The sequence below is a fragment of the Osmerus mordax genome, chromosome 18, assembly GCF_038355195.1.
Source record: "Osmerus mordax isolate fOsmMor3 chromosome 18, fOsmMor3.pri, whole genome shotgun sequence".
In the NCBI taxonomy this organism is placed as follows: Eukaryota; Metazoa; Chordata; class Actinopteri; order Osmeriformes; family Osmeridae; genus Osmerus; species Osmerus mordax.
Genome location: NC_090067.1, coordinates 13,621,832 through 13,648,301, shown reverse-complemented (window position 1 = coordinate 13,648,301; position 26,470 = coordinate 13,621,832). Strand labels below are relative to the sequence as shown.

General features: G+C 46.6%; 4 protein-coding genes across 4 annotated transcripts in view; 1 reads left to right on the top strand and 3 right to left on the bottom strand.

Annotated features, from left to right (window-relative positions):
• The window catches only part of dync1i1a (dynein cytoplasmic 1 intermediate chain 1a), a 35,554-nt gene extending 32,458 nt beyond the window's left edge, over nt 1-3,096 (bottom strand). The window contains exons 1-4 of the mRNA XM_067255371.1: nt 2,888-3,096; nt 1,978-2,094; nt 1,674-1,788; nt 306-444 (exon numbers count right to left, since the gene is read on the bottom strand). Of these exons, the coding sequence (XP_067111472.1) occupies nt 306-444; nt 1,674-1,788; nt 1,978-2,085 (362 nt within the window). The 5' untranslated portion in view covers nt 2,086-2,094; nt 2,888-3,096. The remainder of the gene's footprint in view (nt 1-305; nt 445-1,673; nt 1,789-1,977; nt 2,095-2,887) is intronic.
• Nucleotides 3,097-3,508: 412 nt separating this feature from the next.
• pdk4 (pyruvate dehydrogenase kinase, isozyme 4) lies at nt 3,509-13,265 on the top strand. The gene is made up of 11 exons (XM_067255539.1): nt 3,509-3,879; nt 4,653-4,794; nt 6,980-7,051; nt 7,356-7,540; nt 7,930-8,019; nt 8,242-8,319; nt 8,771-8,847; nt 9,048-9,146; nt 9,235-9,348; nt 10,404-10,517; nt 10,637-13,265. Exons 1-11 carry the CDS (start codon nt 3,762-3,764, stop codon nt 10,778-10,780), a joined length of 1,233 nt encoding a protein of 410 aa, XP_067111640.1. The 5' UTR covers nt 3,509-3,761; the 3' UTR covers nt 10,781-13,265.
• A 2,180-nt stretch (nt 13,266-15,445) lies between these two features.
• asb4 (ankyrin repeat and SOCS box containing 4) lies at nt 15,446-18,949 on the bottom strand. Its single transcript, XM_067255955.1, has 6 exons — nt 18,628-18,949; nt 18,018-18,317; nt 17,616-17,858; nt 16,893-17,140; nt 16,639-16,752; nt 15,446-16,532 (listed from the first exon to the last, which is right to left on the bottom strand). Exons 1-6 carry the CDS (start codon nt 18,944-18,946, stop codon nt 16,344-16,346), a joined length of 1,413 nt encoding a protein of 470 aa, XP_067112056.1. The 5' UTR covers nt 18,947-18,949; the 3' UTR covers nt 15,446-16,343.
• Nucleotides 18,950-19,308: 359 nt separating this feature from the next.
• ppp1r9a (protein phosphatase 1, regulatory subunit 9A) overlaps nt 19,309-26,470 on the bottom strand; it is a 32,729-nt gene continuing 25,567 nt past the window's right edge. Inside the window, exons 15-22 of the mRNA XM_067255454.1 lie at nt 26,292-26,367; nt 25,919-25,978; nt 25,548-25,596; nt 24,725-24,769; nt 24,160-24,279; nt 23,766-23,789; nt 23,241-23,417; nt 19,309-22,067 (exon numbers count right to left, since the gene is read on the bottom strand). Of these exons, the coding sequence (XP_067111555.1) occupies nt 21,882-22,067; nt 23,241-23,417; nt 23,766-23,789; nt 24,160-24,279; nt 24,725-24,769; nt 25,548-25,596; nt 25,919-25,978; nt 26,292-26,367 (737 nt within the window). The 3' untranslated portion in view covers nt 19,309-21,881. The remainder of the gene's footprint in view (nt 22,068-23,240; nt 23,418-23,765; nt 23,790-24,159; nt 24,280-24,724; nt 24,770-25,547; nt 25,597-25,918; nt 25,979-26,291; nt 26,368-26,470) is intronic.

The following is a 26,470-nucleotide window of genomic DNA, read 5'->3' as shown; positions in this document are numbered from 1 at the left end:
AGAGAGAGAGAGAGAGACAGAGAGAGAGAGAGAGAGAGAGAGAGAGAGAGAGAGAGAGAGAGAGAGAGAGAGAGAGAGGAGATGTGTTAGAATCAAAACAACAAGCTTCACAAGCCCAGTAGATGAATGTAAGTCACTGTGCTGAAGCCTTCCTAAAGCTTGCACACAACACTGTTCCAGAAGGTTCACTAACATTTCCAGGATATTTACTACATCCGGTCTGCAGTGTGTTGCCGACCAATCAGAGCATACCTAATGTTTGACAGCTTCCCCAGGTGACAAATAAAACAAACATGGCCGCCTACCTTCCCGCCGCAGCCCCGTCGGTCGAGTCCTGACTTCCTGTCTCGCTGGGCGTGCTCACTGACTTGGAGGGGGACATGGGGTTCGGGACTAAGTAATGAAAATAACAGGAATCCAACATTAACGGCTGCAGTGGCTGGACTGGGGGGGGAGGGGAGGGGGGAGAGGGGGATGAGAAACAAACACAGATGAAATGGTGGAAAGCAAACGAGTGATGGGAAGAAGAAGAAGAAGAGAAGAAAAAAAAGGAATGAAGGTCAAACAAAGGACAAGGAAGGACAGAGTCACATGGATTCTTGGTTGGCGTTCTGCAGTTCTGTGATCATCATGTAGTGATCATCATGTGATTACAGGCCTGTGTGCATGCTGTGATTCTGTGAGTGTTGTTTCACCATACGGCCACTAGGGGTCACTAGAGAAGGGCTCTGAAGCGAGTCGCATTTTGTACACAAGTAAAAGTAATTACATGTATTGAGGAGAACATGATTTTCTTTCTTAGGAATCTACAGCTGGATTAAAAGAACCAACAGTAGGATTGATTACAGTGCACCAATTTTTTCTCTGATATAAATGTCACAGTCTCCTAATAATATATATATAACTAATTTACATCGTCATGACGACCACTGTGGATGGATGAGGTATCATGTAAACATTATAGAAGTTACTCATGGGTGCAACAACTCAAAATTATAAAACAAATATGAAAATTATGGAATTGTTAGGACGGTGAATATCAAAATGTGAATCAGTGTATTTATGTTAGTAATTAATGAGAGGGTGAGTGTGATTTACAAATAAAAACATGCGTCTTGTAAATGGGAGCTGAAGCATGAGCTGAAGGATGATGAACATCATTCCAAGAAAATAAAAACAAGTGACAAGAAATAATGAAAATGTCTCAACCAAAAACAAACACGATTTTAGTTGGCAGTAAAGTAAAAAGCTAGATGTTACGATCTCACATGTTGAACATGATAAAACTATACTTACTGAAGTAAGAGAACACTACTGAATATTCTAAACTCAACTTTTTTCCTTTACTAGTTGTTTTTGCTTCTGGTGTGTGAAGAGACAGTGATGTTTTGAAGCAAGACACAGCAACACATCCCCCCCAATATTCAAATCTGGTCAAAATGTCCCCCCAAATATATTGTATTAAAAATATAAATGTGCTACGCTACGACAGGCAACCACGCACGCTGTCCGAAATTATCATAACAAATTGTATTCGTCCCCCCCAATGTTGACTCCATGGTCAGTGTGGTGCTTACCTAGCGGAGGGTCAGGGGAGATGCCCTCCTGGTCAGTGTGGTGCTTACCTAGCGGAGGCTCAGGGGAGATGCCCTCCTGGTCAGTGTGGTGCTTACCTAGCGGAGGCTCAGGGGAGATACCAATGCTCTGGAGCAGGGCCTCCGTCTCCCTCCGCTTACGGTCCAGGTCAGAGTCCTCAGGGGCAGCCTCTGCTTTCTGCTGGGTCTCAGTCTGCACACACACACACACGCACACACGTACACACACACCACCACACTCAGTTTTGGCTACCTGCCATGGGTGATTACACACACACTTATAACTCTAACCCCCAAGACACACACACACACCTAGCCCTTCATTCCACAGGAGCACACCGGGGTGTTGTGTTGAGGTGTGTTTACTCACTCTCTTTCTCACCTCTTTCTTCTTCCTCTCCTCCTCCTTACGTTTCTTCTCCTCTCTGATCTGGGCGAGGCGCTGCTTCTTGCGCTCCAACTCTGCTTTCAGGTCGCTTTTATCCGACATGTCTGGTGTCTGGCGTGGAGAGAGTGAATGTCACACAGGGCTGAACGATTGCACTGTGTCTGGCGTGGAGAGAGTGAATGTCACACAGGACTGAACGATTGCACTGTGTCTGGCGTGGAGAGAGTGAATGTCACACAGGGCTGAAGGATGCACTGCATAGCCTACTGCTAATCAGGTCACAAGGCAAGATGGTGCCCTGGTAGGATGATGCTATGTAGGCCTTCACTGGGTGTGGTCATTAGCTGTGGTACGGTTAAGGTTACCTGACGTTTAATATGACGTAAATTAACATTGGAAATTGTAATTCATAGTGTGATGCCTTGTACACTCCTGGATAGAAGCTATGTGTGATGTGTACATCACACCTGTACTTTACAGGGGTTGACAGCGGTATGGTAAGGATAATGTACTCCAAACTGTCGTATCAACTTGTCACTCAAAACATGAGTGGCACTGGAAGAATACGTAAAGCGACATTAAATATCAGTAATTGTTCAAGGCACGAAACCCACGACATGTGTCTCGCTCCAGCTGTCTTCATATTTCTATTTACGAACAGAAATGTCAAAATAGTTGCTTAAATGACCGGCTCGTGTGTTAAGATTTTAAGACATCTGACACATTATAAGTTTCATCATTAGCAATGACGTCATTTTCTCGGACGCCTCGCCTCATGACACCAAACGATCATCGCAAATTTAAATTGTCAGAATATGACAACGACAATGAAACTCAATTTATGCAAATTACTAATACAATAAATTAAAATAATGGTGCCACACAAGGCGTTGATATGGCCTACCTTGTTATATTTCCTATGAATGATAATGATGTGTCACTGGCAAAGATGCTGTCTCATTGCAACCGACGGATCACCACATCCTAGTTAGTACCGGCTAATCACCGCGCACACTTCTGGCTACAGAACTCAAGAGTTTAATTCAGATGAGGCAGGTGGTCAGAAATAAACGTTTTGCGTGCAATAACCTAGAAAAAGCATGAAAGCAGGTGCACGAGTTCATCCAAATATGCTACCACATAGAAATCCCACCTTCTTTCAACACAAGCAGTGCGTCTCTTTCCTATTCGCTTTACAATGCCGCCACCTACTGACAATTTAGAGAAATACATTAGTACCGTCAGTTCATTTTCTTATGTATATTTGCTTTTTAAAATTATATTTGAATCAGACCGTTGTCATTTTTTCATTGAGATTTAATGAAGAGGTCGAATCCCATCACCTTGAATAAGAGTAGGCTAACTTTTCAACAGTACGAGAGCCGCTTTACAGCACTTCAAACTCCGCCCACAGGCGCCGTAGTGTTGTCTCATTGGTGAAATCCAACGACAATCTCATTAATTTTTTTCACCAGACATCCACAACAGCGGAGGTCGAGATTAGGAAGTACCTCCTGAAACGGATCTTCTGTTGCACGTCCCAAATTAAGAGGATGAAAATACATTGATCACTATCGAGAAATTATTTTCATTCATTGACAGAAGCTTCGTTGAATATGTCCGTCTAACTGCGTTGATCGGTGGCAATCCAACATTGCCCAGCTAGCTAGAGCTAGCTAGCTCAACGTCCTTAACGCTTGCAAGACTGAATCGTGTTGTTGACAAGAAAGGGCACCCTGAACCAGTCAACAAGCGGAGGTTTGCACACTTTTTACAACATGAAGTTCACGCAATTTTTGATGAAAAGCAGCTCAATGGCTGGTATACAAAAAAAGGTGGATAGATTCTCCAAGTTTTCGCCTTCGCCACTGTCCATGAAGCAATTCATAGATTTTGGTAAGTTTTTACACCTCATCAAACTGCTGATACAGCATGCAAGAATATAAACTTGGAGTTTATCCAGATGACTAGGCATTGTAGTCACTAGCCAAATGTCCACAACAACATTTACACGTTTGGCTGAGACGGATAAGTTAATGGTCAGTGAAAACGTGACAGCTGTCGTTGTTGACAGGTCAGGACAGTGTGTGCCTTAGTGGGTCACATAACATGGGAACACTGGGCCCTCCGGTCACAGCTATTTTCCATTCCTCTTCCTATAGAGCTATGCAAAACCTGACACCGTTACGCAGTCACTGTCCTTCTCCGGACCACTTGCTATTCTCTTGATACTTATCATGGACAGTCGGAAATCAGACGTACAAAGTTGCTTTCAAGGAATTTAGTAATATACATTGTACTGTAACCTGTCAAACCGGTTACAACCACAGTCATATGACTTTCGTTGAACCGATAATTAGCAATCTTAATGTGGCTGGCCATAATACGTTTTGTTATCTTGGTTTAACAACAAACCTGTTGAATTAATTTAAGTTTTTGCTTTGCATGCATTTTCACAAATCCCAGGCCGTCTTGACTTGATTTCCCACAGTAGATTACAGTATAAAAAACTAAACTCTTCAATTGAAGATTAGGCTAAATCCACCTTCTGGATAAAATCAGCAAATGTCCAAGGGATAATGTCCACTCTAGCTTCCTGGACCGTGTCCTATCCTGTCACAAGGCCATCCTTGTCTGAAACTTCCTGTATTCTTGTCATGTGACTGCAGGCTCGGCCAATGCCTGTGAGAAGACGTCCTTCGTGTTTCTGCGACAGGAGCTTCCTGTGAGGCTCGCCAACATCATGAAGGAGATCGACTTCCTCCCTGACAAGCTGCTCAGCACCCCATCCTTACAGCTGCTGCTCAGCTGGTGAGCTTAGTCGTATACACATCGGGTTGTTATAACTCAAGTTGATCTGATTAAACTCACTCCTCAGGATAACAACCGCCCCAACCCCCCCCCCCCCCAACCCCCCCACCTTCCTGATCAGAGGATGTTCTAGACCATGGGTCTTCAACTCTGTTCCTGGATAGCTGGCTGCCTGTAGGTTTTTACTAGTTCAATACTTTTATCACAAGAAACAAACAGTATGGGGGTGGGGAGATTATAACTTTTTGATCTGCGGTCAAATACTCCAACCACTAAGCTAAACCCTCCCCCAAGTCTGTCTCTCTCTAGCCACAAACTCTAATACTAGTGTCTACGCCCTCATTTGGACCAATCCCAGCCCACCCTCATTTGGACCAATCCCGGCCCACCCTCATTTGGACCAATCCCGTCTCATGCCTCATCCCATTGCCAGATGTGTGCAGTGTGGAATGTTCTGAGTTAGATCCCTCGCTCTCCCCTGCATCCATGACTTCACTCCTACACCCAGCACATGCAGAGAGCACATCGCCACAGAGGAACACCCCCTGCGTTCCAGAGTCACAATACAGGGAACTCACCTCACCAGCTCTCTGATGCGAACCCAGAACTACCCCCCCCCCCCCCAAACACACACACGCATGCACACACACACCCAGTAGGGCCACTTAGTGGCAGCTGTCCCTGGCTCCTGTCTGGGTCATGTGGAGTTCCACAGTAGAATAGTGGGTTTGAATACAACCATGGTGACAGATACAGGAGGTCCGGTTCCTGATAGGAGACATGACAGTCCTGTGACCTGTGTCTGGTTCTAGACCACCATTAGCTGTCACCTAGAGACCCATATGACCACTACAGTGGGAGAACTACCAAGATTTAATGTTTATTTTTTTGGTAAACTAAAGGGCATGACTTCGATAAATAATCACACTCGTGAACCTTTGAGCTGAAACACGGTTTGTAAAATGCTATCAACCTCTACAGTAAACTGACTTGTGGTTAGATTAGTGAGCAGTTCATCCACCTCCCGTCAGGCCATCTTATAAAATACAGAACTGTGTTCAGGACCGATACAAGATGTCTAAACTTAGCTGTCTGATTCAATCTGGGCAGTGTCCACCTCACTCAACTCCACCAGGATTGCCAGACAACAACCATATTGATCTTTTTCCTCCTTTACTGGTGGTTAAGAGGAGGTGACACAATAAATGCTGTGCTTAAACAAATCACAACCTGAAACATTGTTTACAAGTGGCCCGGGTGAAGGTTCTATTATGGGGTTGGTGGGACTGGAGCCGAAAGCGCACGTTCAGGAAGCGAGGAGGGTTCAAGGTCAGACGAGGGACAGTCAGAGGTTTAAAAACATGGCTGGCTCTGACCCCTCACCTAGTTCCCCAGTGTCAGCCTGCATGGTGAGTGCTGTGATTCACAGAGCTGCTGCTTCCCTTGCAGGCAGGCTTACTTACAGCTCTCCCTGTCTGCTAAACTCCTAAACAAGCAGTAGAGTCAGGGTAGTAGTTATTGTATGAGACAAAACCTACTGTACATTTATAACAGTATTGTTCCAGTATTTATTACATTCAGTTTTAAAACTGTGTTTAAATGAAGGTTGTCTATGTACCGGTAGTAGTATAAGAAAATAATTATGTATTCATTTAGCATACACTTTATCCAGTAGGGAGTCAGGTGGCTGAGCGGTGAGGGAATCGGGCTAGTAATCCGAAGGTTGCCAGTTCGATTCCCGGTCATGCCAACTGAAGTTGTGTCCTTGGGCAAGGCACTTCACCCTACTTGCCTCGGGGGAATGTCCCTGTACTTACTGTAAGTCGCTCTGGATAAGAGCGTCTGCTAAATGACTAAATGTAAATGTAAATGTAGTAGTATAAGAAAATAATTATGTATTCATTTAGCATACACTTTATCCAAAGTGACATACAGTACAGAGGGGAGGGGGGTTCAAACCTTTATGTCTTGATATACTGTCAAATGCTTTAACCACTGAGCCCTTTACCTTCATGTCAGGTGTTTCTGTGATGACAGGAAGGTAAGGGGGGTTCCAGTCAGGTGTCAGACTCCCTGTGCTGGTGTCTCCCTAACCCTAACCCTGTGCTGGTATCTCCCTAACCCTAACCCTGTGCTGGTATCTCCCTAACCCTAACCCTGTGCTGGTATCTCCCTAACCCTCCAGGTACTCCCAGAGTCTTCTGGAGATTGTGGACTTCCTGGAGAAAGACCCTGATGACAAAAAGATCCTGAAAAAGTAAGTCGGTATGAAACAGACACTATGTGTGTGTGTGTGTGAGACAGTGTGTTTGAGTGAGTGTGAGACAGCGTGAGTGTGTGTGAGAGACAGTGTGTGTGTGTGTGTGAGACAGCGTGAGTGTGTGTGAGAGACAGTGTGTGTGTGTGTGTGTGTGTGTGAGAGACAGCAAGAGTGTGTGTGAGAGACAGTGTGTGTGAGAGACAGCGTGAGTGTGTGAGAGACAGCATGAGTGTGTGTGTTGTAGGTACAGTACCTGGTGTACCCAGGCAACCACAGGTAAAGCCCTGGTCTCCTCTGGCAGGTTCACAGAGACGCTGGTGAACGTGAGGAACCGGCACAATGACGTGGTTCCCACCATGGCGCAGGGCGTGGTCGAGTACAAGGAGGCCTTCGGCGTCGACCCCGTCACCAACCAGAACGTCCAGTACTTCCTGGATCGCTTCTACATGAGCCGCATCTCCACGCGCATGCTCATGAATCAGCACTGTGAGCGTCACCTGCCTGGACTGGCCACGCACACACACACTCACACACACACACACCCCACACACACACACACCCCACACACGCACACACACACACACGCGCACACACGCACACACACACACAGAACCAGGCTGCTCAGCTCATGGCTGAGACGTGGTTACTGTGTACTGTGCCTGGGGAATACAGATGGTTCCTGGACTCTCTGGCACTAAAACACTGTTAGAACTGCTGACTCTTGATCTTCTGCTGTACTTTCCACATGTGCTACTTGTATGTTTGCAGTGGATAAAGGTGTAAATGTACAGTGTGTTTGAGCACAGTAGCAGAGGAGTTAGTTGTGTGTGATGCCGTGTGGGGTGGTACAGTAAATGTTCTCTTCCTGCTCCCAGCTCTCATCTTCGACGGTAGTGCCAACCCTGCCCATCCCAAACACATCGGCAGCATCGACCCCAACTGTGATGTGGTGGAGGTGATCAAAGGTACCCACTCTCTTCCTCATCCCTGTCATCATCTCTGTCCTCATCCCAGCACCAGCATGTATTCCGATTCCTCTCCTGGCATCATCATCCAGTCTGCCGAGATGGTTTTAGTCAAAGTTGACCTGAGGGAGGGGGGGTCATACGACTGTCATAATTACTAGGCTGTCAATGTCCCTCTTCTACGCTTTTATGTTTAATGAATCTTTGGTTTCTTCTCCGTAGATGCCTATGAGAGCTCCAAGATGCTGTGTGAACAGTATTATCTGACATCTCCCGACATGGAGATCATACAAGTCAACTGTGAGTGGAGCTCTCATTCATCACTGGGACTCAGCAGTTGAGAGAAAAGATAATGATCCTTGAAGCAAAGAACTGACCGATACAAGCTCTGAGATTAGACCGAAACAGGGAAATATACTTTTTCAAAGTATATTTCGTTTGACATTTTATACATCTAGCCGATGCTTTTTTTTTACTAAATGTTACATATTTTTGGACGCCTAACTTTCATAACAAACCACCCATTAGACTTTTATGGCACTGCACATAAGCACGGTTATGTCATAGTTTGCGTTGAGCCATTTGGCAGCGGTGTTCTCTTAACTCTCTCCAGCTGGCCCCAGGGAAACATCAACTTGTTACAAGTTTCCCTCCGTAATCTTAGACAGCATGTAAATACATGATTCTATTCATTTGAGAACTGATGTGAAACCTGGAGACGGTTTTTGAGTCAACTCTGTTTGTTTTTCAGCCAAAGACGTGAACCAGCCTCTCCACATCGTGTATGTGCCCTCTCACCTGTACCACATGCTGTTTGAACTCTTCAAGGTAGTGCAGCTCTCTCGTCTGGGAACACACAGTTACTCGTTAACAGAACTTACAGCACTTTTGATGCCGACGCTCGTTACAGGAGTTGTTGTATTAACTTTGCATTGCAATATTTCTGGATTTTTGGACTCATGTTCATTTAAAACTTGAAATGCCTATATTAGGGTTGGTATGCTCAGTGGTGTGTGTGTGTATTCCAGAACGCCATGAGAGCTACTGTAGAGACTCATGAAACCAGTCTGACCCTACCGCCGGTTAAAGTCCGTGTTTCACTGGGCAGCGAAGACTTAACCATCAAGGTACGTTTGTGTTGTTTATGTTGTTGTTTGTGTTGTTGTTTGTGTTGTTGTTTATGTTGTTGTTTGTGTTGTTGTTTGTGTTGTGTAGATGTCAGATCGGGGAGGAGGCGTCCCGTTGAGGAAGATTGAGCGTCTGTTCAGCTACATGTACTCCACCGCTCCCAGCCCCGTCCACATCGACAACTCCCGCAACGCCCCCCTGGTGAGCTGCACTCACAACCAGGAAGCACCACACTCAAAACCAGGAAGCACCACACTCACAACCAGGAAGCACCACACTCAAAACCAGGAAGCACCACACTCACAACCAGGAAGCACCACACTCACAACCAGGAAGCACCACACTCACAACCAGGAAGCACCACACTCACAACCAGGAAGCACCACACTCACAACCAGGAAGCACCACACTCAAAACCAGGAAGCACCACACTCACAACCAGGAAGCACCACACTCACAACCAGGAAGCACCACACTCAAAACCAGGAAGCACCACACTCACAACCAGGAAGCACCACACTCAAAACCAGGAATCACCACACTCACAACCAGGAAGCACCACACTCACAACCAGGAAGTACCACACTCACAACCAGGAAGCACAACGTTATAAGTTTGTTGTTTTTATGTTATATGAAGTCTCAGCTGGTTCTCATGTCCTAGCTGGTAAATGTTCACCAGGATAATCGGATCTCTGCCGTCGTCTTCCAGAGTGAACATGGTTGTAAATGAGCTGAATTACAAACCGGGATGTAGCTTATTGACTAACGAACATTAACCTGGAACTGGAGACCCAGTACAGCCAAGCCTGCTTGAAAAGGAACCCTGACTACATCTGTATAATAGAAATGTAACTATAGCCATAATGGTTACTTTACATATTGCTGTTATAACCCTTGTGCTGCCTTCGGGTCACATGACCCAAAGGTTAATAACAAACCATCGTTGTGTTTACCCAATTTTACCCAATACAAAAACAAATAAAAATAATTTTCTTTTAACCTTCACAATGTGGGGGGTCTGAGACAGCCCAACGGTTAAAAGAAAATGCTTCACTTTGTTTTTGTATGCGGTAAAGTTGTCGCAATATGACGGTGGGTCAGAATGACCCGAAGATAACAAAAGGGTTAAGTAATTTGATGTGTTACTGTGTTGGCATGCTGTAATCGGCCCTGGTGTTGTCATGGTAACCTCTGGTTCCGGTTCCTCCCCGGTGACAGTGTTGTCATTGTAACCTCTGGTTGTGGTTCCTCTAGGCTGGGTTCGGCTACGGTCTCCCCATCTCCCGTCTCTACGCCAAGTACTTCCAGGGAGACCTGCAGCTGTACTCCATGGAGGGTTACGGAACCTCTGCTGTCATCTACCTGAAGGTAAAACACACACCTACACACACACCTACACACACACCTACACACCCACCCACACTTCAGATGGTCTTTCGTAGAGAGATGGTCTTTCTTAAAGTTCATCTCTCTGTGTTGTGCTTCAGGCCTTGTCCACAGAGTCTGTGGAGAGACTTCCTGTCTTCAACAAGTCTGCTCTGAGGCATTACCAGACCACCACTGAGGCAGATGACTGGTGCATGCCCAGCAAGGATCCCAAGAAGCTGGGCAAGTATGAGAGGAGGAGCTAGTAAGACACTGGACCAGTTCAGACAACATGGAAGAGGAGGAGGAGGAAGAGGAGGAAGAGGAATCACTAAATCGAGAGATTGGAAGGATTCATCAATCACACTGACAGAGGGGGTATGGCCTGTGCCCTCTCTGTGATTGGACTTGGCGGAGGGGGTGTGGCCTGTGCCCCCTCTGTGATTGGACTTGGCGGAGGGGGTGTGGCCTGTGCCCCCTCTGTGATTGGACTTGGCAGAGGGGGTGTGTTTTGTGCCCCCTCTGTGATTGGACTGGACAGAGGGAGGGTGTGGCCTGTGCCCTCAGATTTTAGACCAGCTAAACTTTATCAGATTCAACCTGAACCATGAAGCCCAAAACACATGGCACTGTAGATCACTAGAGTATCTGTCTTTGCTGTTGTGTAACATGTAGCAACAGGTCATGCACAGGTTTCGTGTCATTTATCCGGTTGAATCACATGGATTCAAATATTTCTCACTGTCGTCGAACATTTGTTGTACTGTGTGCTTTGGGCTTCAAAATATATATATTTGCCTGAGATCAGGTTTAGAGGAAGAAAATAACCTGAGATCAGGTTTAGAGGAAGAAAATAACCCGAGATCTGGTTTAGAGGAAGAAAATGACCTGAGACCAGTTCAAATAGTTTGTCTCTGTTCTCCATTCACTAAAGTGAGAGGCTGAGTGGGCCACACACTGAAATTAATTTAGTATTTATTTCAATCAGTATCACAGAACACAAACAGTGAAAAAGCTAGGGTTTTTGTTAACCTACAACATACCTCTTTATCAGTTAAATCAGTAGCTTAATTCTGCTCTGGGTTATACAATGTTTTATTTTTTCACCTGAAATGATCCCTTCCACATACTTGAGGGCGATAAAGTGACCTTATTTTTAAGATCAAGTGACGTTGATTCCTTATTACTGGCCTAAGTTGAAATTCTTTAAACTAGATAAAAGTATATCCACATCCAACATTTGTGGATATACAAGGAAACCATGAGACTCAAATAGATCAAATTTATTTAAAATGTTCCAGTTAAAACCATTTTTGTAAAATTACTAAAAGGATTATTTAAAAAGTTATTTATTGAATGATATTTAGTGCCATTAAACAGGATAAAAACTGTCCTTGGACACAGTTTGGAAAAATGTGTTAAACCAGTTTAATTTAATTGGCTATTTCTAAATAGGTTTTATGATTGCATGAATGACTATTAATAATGATCCCAATTATAGTCATATCTGTTTTCTAACCAGTCACAGTTTCTAAGTGTGTCACAAAGGAAGGTGTCCAACAACAACAAAAAACTCTAAAGTGCCAACATTAATTCTACCGCCAAACTGTTCAGACCTCTAAATCTGATTCAGGGTTGACTGCATGATCTCAGGACGTCGAAGGCATTTCATAGTTGTTGTATTATCACCATAAGTGCTGTGTCTGTATGTCCATATACCGTATATATATATAAGTGAACGGTTAACCCTTTTGACCATGTTCCCAGGACTAGTTTAGCAGTTCATCTGGCACAGTGGTGTGGGTTTAGACAACCCAGAACAGATCTGATTGGACCTCACTTTAGTTCAGATCCCTGTCCTAGATGTGTGTTCTCACACGTAACCCATTTACAGGTAGTCCAATCATGTGATCTAGAACCGTTCTCTGAACTAGAAGTGTACTTCCTGTGTGTGCTAGCATGTCACACATCTCTGACAAGGATTTTTCTGTCGGTTCTAGTCTCGTTTCTGTAAACAATATCTCGTAAACACAAGGGGACGATCAGAGACAAGGCCAGGTTTGGTAGCTAGCGTTAACGAGAATATTCCTCTTGATGTCGTATTTCCTGCATCTGACCCCCTAGTGGAGGAGAGATTAAGCTTGCATGACCTCCCTGCATGAGCTCTTGTCCCAAGACAGCACAGCAGGATCACAGATAGAGAGAGAGCCATCCGTATTACCTCTCGGTACTCGATTCGTTCTGTCTGGTTGTTCTGATTCGTACCTCCAAGGTGTTCTGATGAAGTGAATGGCAAGGGTCTCAAGGTAGTGTAGTAGTCAAAGGCCCTGTGGTTTTAAACAACACTACGACCCTGCACTGCTCTATAGCTCGTTAGTCACATGACCACACCTGCATTCTCTTTACCTCACTGTATGCTGGTGAACGCTGATATTTCACCGTCTGATCACCATGAACACTGACCAAGCTGGCATCCTATAGCCATCTACTGCCATTCTTCCTGCTGTGTGTGTGTGTGTGTATGTTAACCACACACACACACCTTTGCTTACGCTTTATAAAGTGCAATCAGTTGATCTATGGCAATAACTAGTGAAAGCTGCTCACTTGACTGCTGGAATGTAAAGCTGTACATTCATGACTGATTGCTGTGTATTTCTGCTAGGCTCTTCCTGTTACATCACCTTCTGCTTTCAGAACAGTAGTTAGTGGGTTGGCATTAGAACCTGCAATAAACTATATGGGAAATTATTTGGTATGAAGCCTCCAATTTTTTTTGTCACTGACTGACTTGATGAGTAACCGTTATGAATGACCTCAGTAAATGAATACGCCATGCTTTCTAGGAAACCAGTACCAGCTATGCGTAACTTCAAACGTACCCTAGTATGAACTTAATTTCAAACGTCGGTCGGAGTTTAAGCGCTACGCTACTGTACTTAAGCAGTTAGTTATTCGGTCGTTCAGTAGGTAGACTACCGCAGAGCTCTAGCCTACAGTACGAGTGTCAAAGGTAATCACAGCCCTGCTACTGATATGAACACACTCGCTCAAGTGTGATTAGTGTAATTAGTTGAGAAGCCATTTATTAGCTAACAAAGCGACAACAGATTTTGATAATTCAATAATATATTTTGCTTAGCAAACACGTGATCTCCGCTGGACTGTTGCCAAGCAACACAAACTATATCTTGCACAAAAGCGACTACTGTTAGCTAGCTAGCTAGCCTACTATGTCGTTAAGAGTTAGTATAGGTCCAGCTAGAAGTTGCCGTTAGACAGCCACTTTGTTATTTATAATTAGTATGTTTCCATTTATTGTGCAACCAGTGAAATGAGACTCTGTTGGCAGTCTCTTTGGTGAAATGTTTGATTCCGATGAGTTCACAGCTTGATATAGACAGATACTAGTAACGGTCGTTAAGGTAAACGGAATTATACAGCCAGGTAGTCTAGCTCTAAAGTTTAAAGTCCCAGTGCTGATATCGCCAAATATCAACACACGTGGAAAGCGTCTTGTCCAATCAAATGATTTGGTCGGAACTACTGTTGTATAAACACAATATTAAAGATCCTGTAAAGTAAATTTCATGTTTTGCTTCTAAGTACATTATATACGTGTGAAATGAGTTCCTGAAAGCATGTGCAAAGCGCTAAGACTTTGTCACACTGAAATGTGGAGTTAAACCAAAGAACAGTTTCTCTTCCGTTTTCAGATCAGGTTTTAATGGGCGGATCCAAGAAATTCCCTATCTAAGTCATTTCGCCCTATCTACGCCAGATCACTGAATGGCTCCTCCTGCTGTACTGTTATTGTAGCCTACATCAGCTAGCTAGCTAGCTTCAGGATGTCTCCCACCACCCACAACTGCATCTTCCCTGGATGCAAGAAATCCAGCTGCGTTGCAACGCCATTTAAGTTCCCTATTGATAATGAAAGGAAAAATTGGTGGATAGATTTTGTGAAGAGCCACGCTCATGGAAAGCTTCGGATAAACTCCAACAGCCGCCTCTGCACTGACCATTTCACGGCAGACAGTTTTCATTATACATTCTATCACACTTTTACCTTCTGGAAAAGGCAAATCTATCCCACCCTCTTTTTATTCAGAAGATTATAATCACATATATAGCCTCCATTGCATGCTCAGTTATAAAAAACTGAGGACAACAGACTTAAGGCCCTGAATCAACCAGTATGTGTGTTAGGCCAGTCAGGATGTCAGGCAGTCTTCTGAAGCCATCTGAAACTTCACACACACACACAACTAGACCTCTCAACTAGATGGCTGATATCGACCCATCATTGCACGCTAAACAGACAACTATAAATATTGTTGTGCTGTGAGGTCATTCACAAGACAGGTGGGTCTGATCAACAGGAGTTGTTTATTACGTGCGCTGGCTAGACTAGCTCTTTCAGCAGCGTTATGCAATGTGTGTCACATGGTCCGGAATGACCTTGACGGCTCACCTGCCATTGCCTCCGTTTAAAATGACTTCTCTGATGGATTCTGTTTACTATATTTTATGTATTTATCTAGTAGAAGCTTTTATCCAATGTGCATACATTGCCAGGTGGATTTGAATTTGTGTTTTTTTGTGTGTCATATACTCTAACCACCCAGCTATAGCCACCCTCTATACAATATGGCTTTAGGAAAGTTGCTTCTGCCCAGCTCCTCAAACACACACACACACACACACACACGTTAAGTATAAAAATCGTTGCAACTGTTGAAGACTTTTTTTTGATTCTCTGAAGCACTCAGTACCTCTTAGCCTCCCGTGACACCTGAGACAGGGACCCCTCAGAAGAGACGAGCCACCGAACGAGAGATCCAGACCCATTATGTTCCACGCTCATCATGTGAAGTAAATCACCCTCCACCTTCAGAGAAGTGTCAGTTAATCTCAGACAAGCTCCTTCGCAGGCTCCCTGAACAAAGACTTTAATAGCAGAGACTTCACAGCTCCAATCACCTCCACTCTCTAAAGAGCTGGCATGCATTCTCTCCCAGCTGCTAAACAGCCGGGTCACATTAGCCATAGTGCTGGCGTGAAACAGAGTTGTGTGTATTCATCAAGATATAATGTAAGTTGATTATGAGATAGGGCACATTCACAATACCGTGGGTCCTCTGATACAAAAGATGGATTCCACAGTGAGCTTGACTGTACTTATCTGTGACGGCAGGTGGGATGGACTATTCCCAGGTTACTTTCTTTATGTTCTCACAGGGTAAATGGGCCTGAAAAACACAGCTTTTTTTGTTTTATGATACTCATGAACATGACTGTGAACCGGATGAAGAATTTGCAGCAATTTTGTTGAAAATGGCCTTGAAAAGGTACAAAGGTAGCTTACTCCACAAAGCAATACCATTATCATACTGTACAGATCTGGTATTTGAGTATACTTACTGCTTCTTGCTTGACTTTTAAGCAATTAGTGTTTTTAAGCAATTAGTGTTTTTCAGTCCATACAGTGAAGCAGGCGCTGCATGGATACAGCCAAGTGGACGTTGAACAAGCAGCTCTCTGTTTGGAGCGGTTTGTCAAGTGTTTGTTCTCCGAATAGAAGGGTATTGGAGCGAGAGCGTGTCTGCGGGTGAATTTAGTTCATCTGAGAGAGGCCACAGCAAGGAGTCACTGTTCCACACGAGCGAAAAATAAACCAGAAACGAGCGAAGCCTCGTTCAGGCATGACACCTGGGCACAGTGCGTCTTCTCGGTCATCGACTACACCTGTGTAACTTCTAGCCCATAGGTCCAGGTATTGAAAAGGCATCAGTAGAGATGCCATAGACACGCACGCACGCACTCTTCTCAGTCCAGCAGCCCCTGGGGCTCCAGCAGCAGGTATGTCTGGAGGGAGGGGGGCAGGGGCAGGAGAGGGACCCCGGGGTGACACCGAGGCCCCAGGGCCAGGCGGACAGCACACCTGGCCAGGTGCAGCAGGCAGCGGGGCGTGTTGGAACACACGGAGAACAGGGACTCGTAGAAGTCCTTGTGTTGCTGCAGAGAAGAGGCGGAGTTAGGACAGCTGAGTGGTTAGAGCATTTGTCTGCAGATCAAGAGGTTATAGCTTCACCGCCCCCAATATGTCCTGTCCTGTAGGTACCTGGTAGGAGAGATCTGAAATGGCTTCTCTCCACTTCCTGGTGTGTGTGATGTTAGGGTAGGAGTTGACCAGGACCTCCACAGCTCTGGGATACGCATGGCAGCTCTGCAGTACCTACACAACACAGACACACACCCCTCCCTGAGCACACACACGCCTACCTGAACACACACCTCCCTGAGCACACACACAACACACACACACCCCTCCCTGAGCACACACACAGCACACACACACACCTCCTTGAGCCCTACCTTGTGGAACTGCGGGGGGTAGACGCGAGGCGCTCCGTAGTTGAGCAGCAGCTTGTAGCAGAGCTCGGGCTGTGCCGCTGGCCGGACTTCCGTCACCTTCAGCACGTAGTGCAGCGGGCCGCAGCCGTTCATGTCCATGACCCGGGGCGCGGCGCCCGCCGCCAGCAGCATGTGCAGCAGCACGTGGTCACAGCTCCACGCTGCTGTGTGCAACGCCGTCTTGTGGTCTTCCTCCTGGAGGTTGGGGTCTGGAGGGAAAAGACACCCGTTTTACTCAGAAGATGGCTTTTATGAAAAGTGCCGTGGGAGGAGGACTGTTGTGTGCTCTAACCACCAAGCTGTACCCATCTCTCCCTGAAACACTGAGGAGCTCACTGGCTGGGGTTTCCACAGGTATCTAACCCTGGCTGGGGTTTGGAGTCCACAGGTATCTAACCCTGGCTGTCTCCCTCAGAGTTGCTCATGCTGTATTATTAGTCTCAGATGTGGCTGGTCTGAATCACACAGCTCCCTGCAGCTGTGGCCCCAGGGGAACTCTGGGAAATTGAGTCTTTGGCAGGGAAGCAGTGGCCATCTTTAGAGGCTGTGTCATGGGACGCCACAATAAGAAACTAGAACAGTGTAGGGCCAGGAGAATGGCTCCATCCCAACTTTTAAAATGTGTTATTAGTTAGCTGAACTGGATGGGAATTAGAAATCTAACATGCACACACACGCACACACCAGCGTTGTGGTCCAGCAGGATGCGGGCGACCAGGTGGTGTTTCTGGCTGTAGGTCTGCAGGCGGGCGTCCAGGGCCCAGAAGGCAGCTGTGATCAGGGGCGTCTCCAGGCGTGAGTTCAGGGCGTCCACATGGGCCCCGTGGGACAGGTACAAGGCCGCCAGCTCAGGAATGCCGAAACGAGCCGCGGTGTGGAGGGGCGTGTCTTCATCACTGTTCTGGCTGGGCATGTTCACCTTTCCTCCTGGGGGGGAGGGGGCGGGCAGATGGGGGAGGGGGGCGGGGTCAGATACTTGGAATCATCTATCAATACTTAAAATCAATCCATTTGTACATTTTGTCCTGGGTTAATCCATCTCTCCATCCCTCCCTTCCTCTCCTCCAGCCCTCACCCTCTCCCCACCTTTCAGGATGACCTGCTTGGCACAGTCCACAGACTCCCTGGTGATGCAGTAGTGGAGGGGGGTGTGTCCGCTCAGCGATACGCTGTTCACTCTGGCCCCGTGAGCCAACAGCAGGGCGACGCAGTCGGCGTGCGACGCCTCGCACGCAACGTGCAGCGGGGTCTTCCCGTTGGGCTTCCTGTTCACCGCTGCCCCCTGCTGGAGGAGCACCAGGGCGGCTTCCAGCGAGTTGTTCATCACACACACGTGGATGCCCGTCGCCCACGACGAATCCAGAGTGTAGCCTGGCAACCAGTATCCTAGGCGATGGAACGCGTTTCGCAATTCCAGTGTTGAATAAAGAAAAAGTCAACGTGACAGAAGTGTTTTGGATCTCATGTGGATGTTTTTGTGGACGTCTAGCGCCACTTAGTGGTGTAACTCAGTACAACACTCCAACACTGCCGACTTAAGTAACACTTCAGCACGAATATTAAGAAATACCGCCGTATTTCTGGATTTTTTCCTGGATTCACTCACTAGTCAACACTGGGTTTATATCATCTTAAATCCATTATCTGGGTCCTGTCCCTATCCACCTCCACACACACACACACACACACCTCCTACCTTGTTTGTACGATGCCAGCAGCATGCTGGTATCCTCAACCTCCAGCACTGTGTCTATGTCCAGGCCGGTGTGGCGGAGGACATGCACGACCTCCTGGGCGTCGTTGGCCACCAAGGCCTCCAGGAAGCGGGCCTTCAGCCGCCTCAAGCTCTCCTGTCTGGGGGTCAACTCCTCCATGGCCCACTCTGGCCCTGGTCCTGGTCGCAGGAGAGACAGCAGGCCTGGTAGATTCAGCACCTGTCTCAGCCGTGCCACCAACGACGTCACCACAGCATGGAGGATCTGGGCGAGGAGCAGGCCGACGCGGGCCACCGTCATCCCCTCCCCTGGACGCCTCTGCGTGACCTCGCGACCTACGCTGAGCGCAGGGGGACTGGGGAGGGGCGAGGGAAGGGCGTGAGAGGCAGAGGAGGAACGCGGGAGAGAGAGAGAACGGGGGAGGGAGGGGTGAAATGTGACCCTGGAGTGTGATTGGGCAGGATATATATAGAGGTTGAGGAGAGGAGGGGGGAGGGATGTGGGGAGAGGAGATATCTGCAGGGGGAGGTAAACAAGCAGAGCTTCTGGAGCTGCAGACCACGGCAGTACAGACACAAGACCTGCTACAGAAAATGTAAAAATGCGACGAGCAAGAAAAACACAGAACACCAGTCATGACAGCAACTCTGTTCCAGTTTATTCCGTGACAGATAGCTGCCTGTTCTACTTCCAGAATGTTCTACTTGTCCAGAATGCAAAAGAGAGCAAAGGAACCGCTTAGAAGGAGGGGGAAGCTTAGCAGTTTATTTAAAAAGTGTGTTCTAAGATGTCATTGTGATTATCTCTCGCTGTGGGACATCCATGTGGATAGACCTGTATCTCCCTCCTCTCTCTCTCTCTCTCCCTCCCTCTCTCTCTTCCTCCCTCCCTCAGCTCTAAGAATGGATGCTGACTAAGCACAATGACAGGACATAGAAAAGCGAGGTATTACAGCATATCGCTTCTATAGTTCTTCACTGCACATAGAAAAGTAGTTGAAAGACAGAGTAGGTTAGGTATCTGAGAGCAGGGTGATCAGACGTGTTTAGCGCTACAAAAGGATTCAGGAGAGTTGAGGTGTCACTACTGGAGCAGCTTGAGGAGTAGATAAGGAGGGGTACCCCACAGGTTACACAAGTTAAAAATGATCATACAAACTTTCATCGTAGGAACTCGATTTTACGGTTTTCATTTTAAATTACATATTTCTTTCTTTCTTTTTTTGGCAAGATAGGTAATCATACAATTTTGGATAAATTATAATTGTGTTAATACTCTTAATGTTGCATAAGTTATTATAAACAATAGTCAAAGTACTTGGTTTTAAACATATACAATAAATAATGTCATAAAAGCATGAATCAACATCAGTATGATTTCTCTGTGGCATTGCCTGGAAGTACTGCTTCACACTGTAGCTGTCATATAACTGCCTCCACCCTGGTCCTCGGGGCCCCTGGTCCTCGGGGTCCCTGTCCTGCAGGTTGTAGACGTCTCCCTGCTCCAGCACACCTGGTTCTAATGACTGGTCGTTATCAGGCTTCTGCTGAGCTTCATAACGACCCGTTCATCTGAACCAGGTGTGTTGTAGCAGGGAAACCTCTAGAACATGCAGGGCAGGGGGGCACGAGGACCAGGGTTGAAGACCACTGATCTAGTCCATCATCTTGTCTGTCACAACACTGCTGTTCTACGCATGTAAACATGATGCCAACTTCCTGTTAGAGGACGGAACCAATCGGATTCCTCACAAGACCTTCATTGAGATGTATTGCATAAGTGAGACATAAAAACTGAACGCACTATAGAGATCCATCAAGTTAAAAAAAATCGGTTAGGACTGTTTTGTATTAATCTAGTGCAATTTGTAGAATCTCCTTAATGCGTGACGTTGTTTAAATTACTGTGGTAAAACTGAAACACTTCTCCACCTCCACCCAAACAACACTTAACGATGAGTTTCAGCCGGCACACCCTCCTGCCCAGCACCGCTACCTACTGATTCCAGTGACATAAGACAAGTGGCTTTAGCACAACAGCTCGGAGGCGACGGCTAGAAAACAGGACTGAGGGCTCGGCCGCCATGGTCCAAACCCCCCCCGGGGAAGAGGAGGAGCGGGGCGACCCTAACCCTTAACCCTGCCAGGGGCACACAGGTGAGGTTTTGCTCTAGCATCTAAAGCAGCTCGATGTTCTTCTGATGTGTAGACTGTATAAAAGAGGTCAGGGTTAGGATCACAGGCGGAATTAAAAGCCATGTTATAATTATGCATACAAGCAGGAAGTTCATCAGTCCTTCGTGGGACCTGGGAGAGACGGTTCACACGATGACTCTGCAGTTCCTCAGGGGGGGAGTCCGCTGAGCTTGGCTGAGGTCCTTCATGTTGGGTAAGTGTTTGGGGTCTACAGGCCCTTTACAGGGACAGCAGTTAGGTAAACGCCTCACTCATCGCTAGACTTCCAGTGTCAAGACTTCCAGTGTCCAGACTTCCAGTGTCAAGACTTCCTGAAGTGTTCCTGAAGACATAGAAACCACTTGTGTCTCTCCTTGAAAATACTTGGTTTTCATTCCGTCTAAAACTACATTTCCTGCTGAACAGCCTGACTACTACTGTCCATGCTGTGCAGTCATCTTCTGTCCTCCAGAACTGGGACAGAGCAGCAGAGGGAGCGCCTCCTATTAGCGATGTCTGGGCACTGCACTACACAGGGCCACTAATAACACAGTCTGTGCTTTAACAAAGCTGACAGAAGATTCCATAGATTTATCCGCACATATTAACTTTCCTTCTATCAAAAATGGCACATTAGACATATGTATAAGTTTATACTGTATATCATCATACATGTACATTTTCGTCTAAAGATTCATACAAAGTGGAGAAACATGAACTGATATGTCAGACGTGGAGACGGGTAGAGGTCCTGTTCAAAAAACAACTCTGTCTGTAAATAAATAAACCTGAATTAAAGACAAAAATATTTTGGCAAAATAAATACCAAAGATCAAAAAGGGAAATCGTAATACGGCGAGGGAGGGGGGTTGAGGCTTGGAATATTCAACTACATGTTCAATTTGGTTTTGTTCGCTTGCTTGCTTGCTTGTAAAGTCACTCTATGGACTCCCGACTGTCTTCTTCCTGGGAACTGTAGTCCACTACGGAGCCACTTGTAGTCCACAGCTACTGGTTGGAGGGGTAGAGGGAGGGTGGGGAAGGTGGGTCTGTGGCCTGGGTCACTCTGCGGCACCCTCTGCTGTCTCGGAGGACTTGCGGGTGTGTTTCTGCAGCAGGTCCAGTTCCTTCCTGTGGAGCTTCTCCTGCTTGTCCCGGCTCCTCCGAGCCTTCTCCATCAGCACCTTCAGGTCCTTCACCTTCTTCTTGATCAGAGCTCGGTCCTGGGAGGACGACACACCCAGAGCCTGCAACACACACACACGGCATGAAGAAACACACACACACACACACGGCATTAAGAAACACACACACACACACACACACACACACACACACACACACACACACACACACACACACACACACACACACACACACGGCATGAAGAAACACACACACACACACGGCATGAAGAAACACACACACACGGCATGAAGAAACACACACACACACACGGCATTAAGAAACACACACGGCATGAAGAAACACACACACACACACAGCATGAAGAAACACACACACGGCATTAAGAAACACACACACACACGGCATGAAGAAACACATACACACACACACACGGCATGAAGAAACACACACACGGCATTAAGAAACACACACACACACACACGGCATGAAGAAACACACACACGGCATTAAGAAACACACACACACACACACGGCATGAAGAAACACACACGGCATTAAGAAACACACACGGCATGAAGAAACACACACACACGGCATGAAGAAACACACACACGGCATGAAGAAACACACACACACGGCATTAAGAAACACACACACGGCATGAAGAAACACACACACACGGCATGAAGAAACACATACACACACACACGGCATTAAGAAACACACACACACACACACGGCATGAAGAAACACATACACACACACACGGCATTAAGAAACACACACACACACACACGGCATTAAGAAACACACACACACACACACGGCATGAAGAAACACATACACACACACACGGCATTAAGAAACACACACACGGCATGAAGAAACACACACACACGGCATGAAGAAACACATACACACACACACGGCATTAAGAAACACACACACACACACACGGCATGAAGAAACACATACACACACACACGGCATTAAGAAACACACACACACACACACGGCATTAAGAAACACACACACACACACACGGCATGAAGAAACACACACACACGGCATGAAGAAACACACACACACACACAGCATGAAGAAACACACACACGGCATTAAGAAACACACACACACACACACAGCATGAAGAAACACACACACGGCATTAAGAAACACACACACACACACGGCATTAAGAAACACACACGCACACACACACGGCATGAAGAAACACACACATGCAAGAGACCACACACACACACAGTCACCTTGAGTTCAGCGCTGCCCAGCTGCAGTAGCCGCTCACCATCCACGTTTGTGGCAGTGAATTGTGGGATATGGTGTTCCAGGTTGAGGCCCAGGAGCCAGTGGGCCACCTGCTGACTGGACCAGTCTGACACGCTGAGGCTCTGGAGCTGCTTGGGGACCTGGGGCTCATCTAGGATCTACACACGCACGCACACACACACACACACGGGCACAAACAAAAGCATACACATAAAAATCTGAGACAAAACCTATGCATGTAGTCAGATAAACTACAGAAAAACTGTATTTTAAAGTAGATAACACAAAACAATGAGAAGCTTTGACAGAGTTGGAATGAAAACAACATACAATGGCTGCTTGATGTAGACACAGCCTGGCCTAGCCTAGCATGGCTGCTTGATGATGACGCACACCACGACTCTATGAAATTGGCCGTGATGGCCAGCAGCTAGCTACATGCGTGCGTAGCAGCAACAAGAGCTGCTGCAGGTGAACAAGCAGACAGACATTCTCTGTATCCTCACCTCATCCTCTATCACATCCAGACTCTGACCGCAGCGACACAGAAGGAGGACAGAGGACCGGCTGGTTAGTACAGATATACAGGGAGGGGGGGTATTAAACCACTGAACACCCAGATAACCTCCGATGTTCCCAGATGTAGTTAGAGCTAGGTGGTGAGGGTTAGGGTGTGTGTACCTGAGGACAGCCCCAGGGTATGTGTGTGTGTGTGTGTGTGTACCTCGTCTGAGGACAGCCCCAGGGTGTGTGTGTGTGTGTGTGTACCTCGTCTGAGGACAGCCTCAGGGTGTGTGAGTGAGTGTGTGTGTGTGTACCTCGTCTGAGGACAGCCCCAGGGTGAGTGTGTGTGTGTACCTCGTCTGAGGACAGCCCCAGGGTGAGTGTGTGTGTGTGTACCTCGTCTGAGGACAGCCCCAGGGTGAGTGAGCGTGCGGAGGTCTTGCTGTCTGTCAGAACACCGCTCACCTCTGCAGAGCTGCTGCTGCTGCAGCTGATGTCATCACCGGGGGCGGGGCCCTGACGGCACGGCGATAAACAACATCAGCAACATGATCAACAACAACAACATGATTGTTAATGTCGTTAATCTAATGCTAAGCGGTAAGCATTGATCAGTACACACTAAATTTAAATTTTTCTTAGTCCAAATAATTTAATTGGGTTGAACATTGGCTGTTGAAATTTTGATGTACCATCAGGCAATTCATTCATTCATTTGTTGCAGAACCCAGACATTTCAATGATTTACTAAGACAAACTAAATCTTTGTTAAATTAAAGTTGTGCATTGTGATCTTTTTTTTTTTACAAAACAGTTACAAATTAAGAACTGAAATGAAAGTCAATCAAGAAACTCTTTCTAGGTGGTGATGTAGAGAGATAGGGTTTAAAAACCCAGTGTTAGCTAGCAGGATGAGTTAGAAAGTGGTTCTAGCCAGAGCAAAGTGGAAGTGATACTGTACCAAGTAATTGGAATAGGAGAAGAAATGAGGCCAGGCGAGAGGGTTCTGTTAAACACAAACCCAGCGCACCTCCGGTTAAAAACTATGCTCCGTTTAACCTTCCACAACAACACCTTGTCTGTGCATGGGAGAATGAGCAGCAGAAGGGTGTAAACGACTGAGGCTCTAGGCAGGGCTCTAACTTTTTACCTCACTGTCCCAGTACCGTACCGAAAAAAAAGACATTTCGAAAGGTTGAAAAAAAAGAATAAAAAAGGTTTTGAAAGGTTGAATATTATTTTTTTTTTAAATATGTTTTGAAAAAGTTTTGAAAGGTTTGAAAAATATTTTATACAAAATGTTTCGAAAGGTTGAAAATATATTTGCAATTTGTTTAAAAAAATAGGTTTGCATCATTGATAAGTACTTGATGAGGACTCTACTAAACTCTACTGTACTCTATTGTACTCTGCTCTACTCTGTTTTACGCTTCTCTGTTCTCCTCTCCCCTCTCCTTTCACTGTATGAAAAAAAGTTTCGAAAGGTTGAACATAACAAATATAAAATATTTTGGGGAAAAATATACTCTTTTACTCTACTCTGCTCTGCTTTAGGCTTCTCTCTCTCTGTTTCATCGACCCCGGGACGATGGGATGCCGTTCATCTCAAGCCCTGGCTGTAGGTGTGGATGTGGACACTGTCACTGTCAGCACTGTCCCGAAGCAGGCCTCCCATTTCGTTTATTTCATTTCCTGTTAACTCATTTCCTGTTAAATCATTTCCTGTTAACTCATTGGTTCCTGCGATGTGAGCAGCTACAGGCTGGTGTGCCTCCACGACCCACCTTCGCCTTGAGTTTCTCTTCACCGTCCACTCCTGAGGGCTCTGTGGAGCTAGAGGGAGGAGGAGAGGGAGGAGGAGAGGGAGGAGGAGAGACGAGGAAGAGAGGGAGGAGGAGAGGGAGGAGGAGAGACGAGGAGAGAGGGGTTTTTTGGAAAAGAGAGAGACTTCTGTCAGTTGAGCTAGGGAAATATATTATACCCTGCAAGGGAGAGACACTAGCATGCTATGCTAGGGAGAGACACTAGCATGCTATGCTAGGGAGAGACACTAGCATGCTATGCTAGGGAGAGACACTAGCATGCTATGCTAGGGAGAAACACTAGCATGCTATGCTAGGGAGAGACACTAGCATGCTATGCTACGGAGGAGTACCTGTTTCCTGGTGAAGCTCTGGGGTCTTGGACCTTTGATATACTCCTCCTTGATAAGGACCTGCAGAAAGAGACTGGTGGTTAAACAAGTCCGGCCTTCCCTCCCCTTCGTCTTTGAACCCCCCCAGTCTTACCCAGGTCCCCCCCCCCTAGCCCCCTCAACCCCCCCAGTCTTACCCAGGCCCCTCCACCCCCCAAGTCTTACCCAGGCCCCAGGCCCCTCCACCCCGCAGTCTTACCCAGGCCCCTCCAACACCCAGTCTTACCCAGGCCCCTCCACCCCCCAGTCTTACCCAGGCCCCTCCACCCCCCAGTCTTACCCAGGCCCCTCCACCCCCCAGTCTTACCCAGGCCCCTCCACCACCCAGTCTTACCCAGGCCCCAGGCCTCTCTGGACGGTGTTTTCTTCCAGGCTGAGGGAGGGGCTGGACACTGCTGGAGACGGACAGCCTGATGAGAGAAAATAATCCTGTCACTCTATATCTGTGAAAACTGATCTCATGGTTGTAGCTCTTTTAAGCTGTTTACGGTGTGTGTGACCCCATGCAGAGAG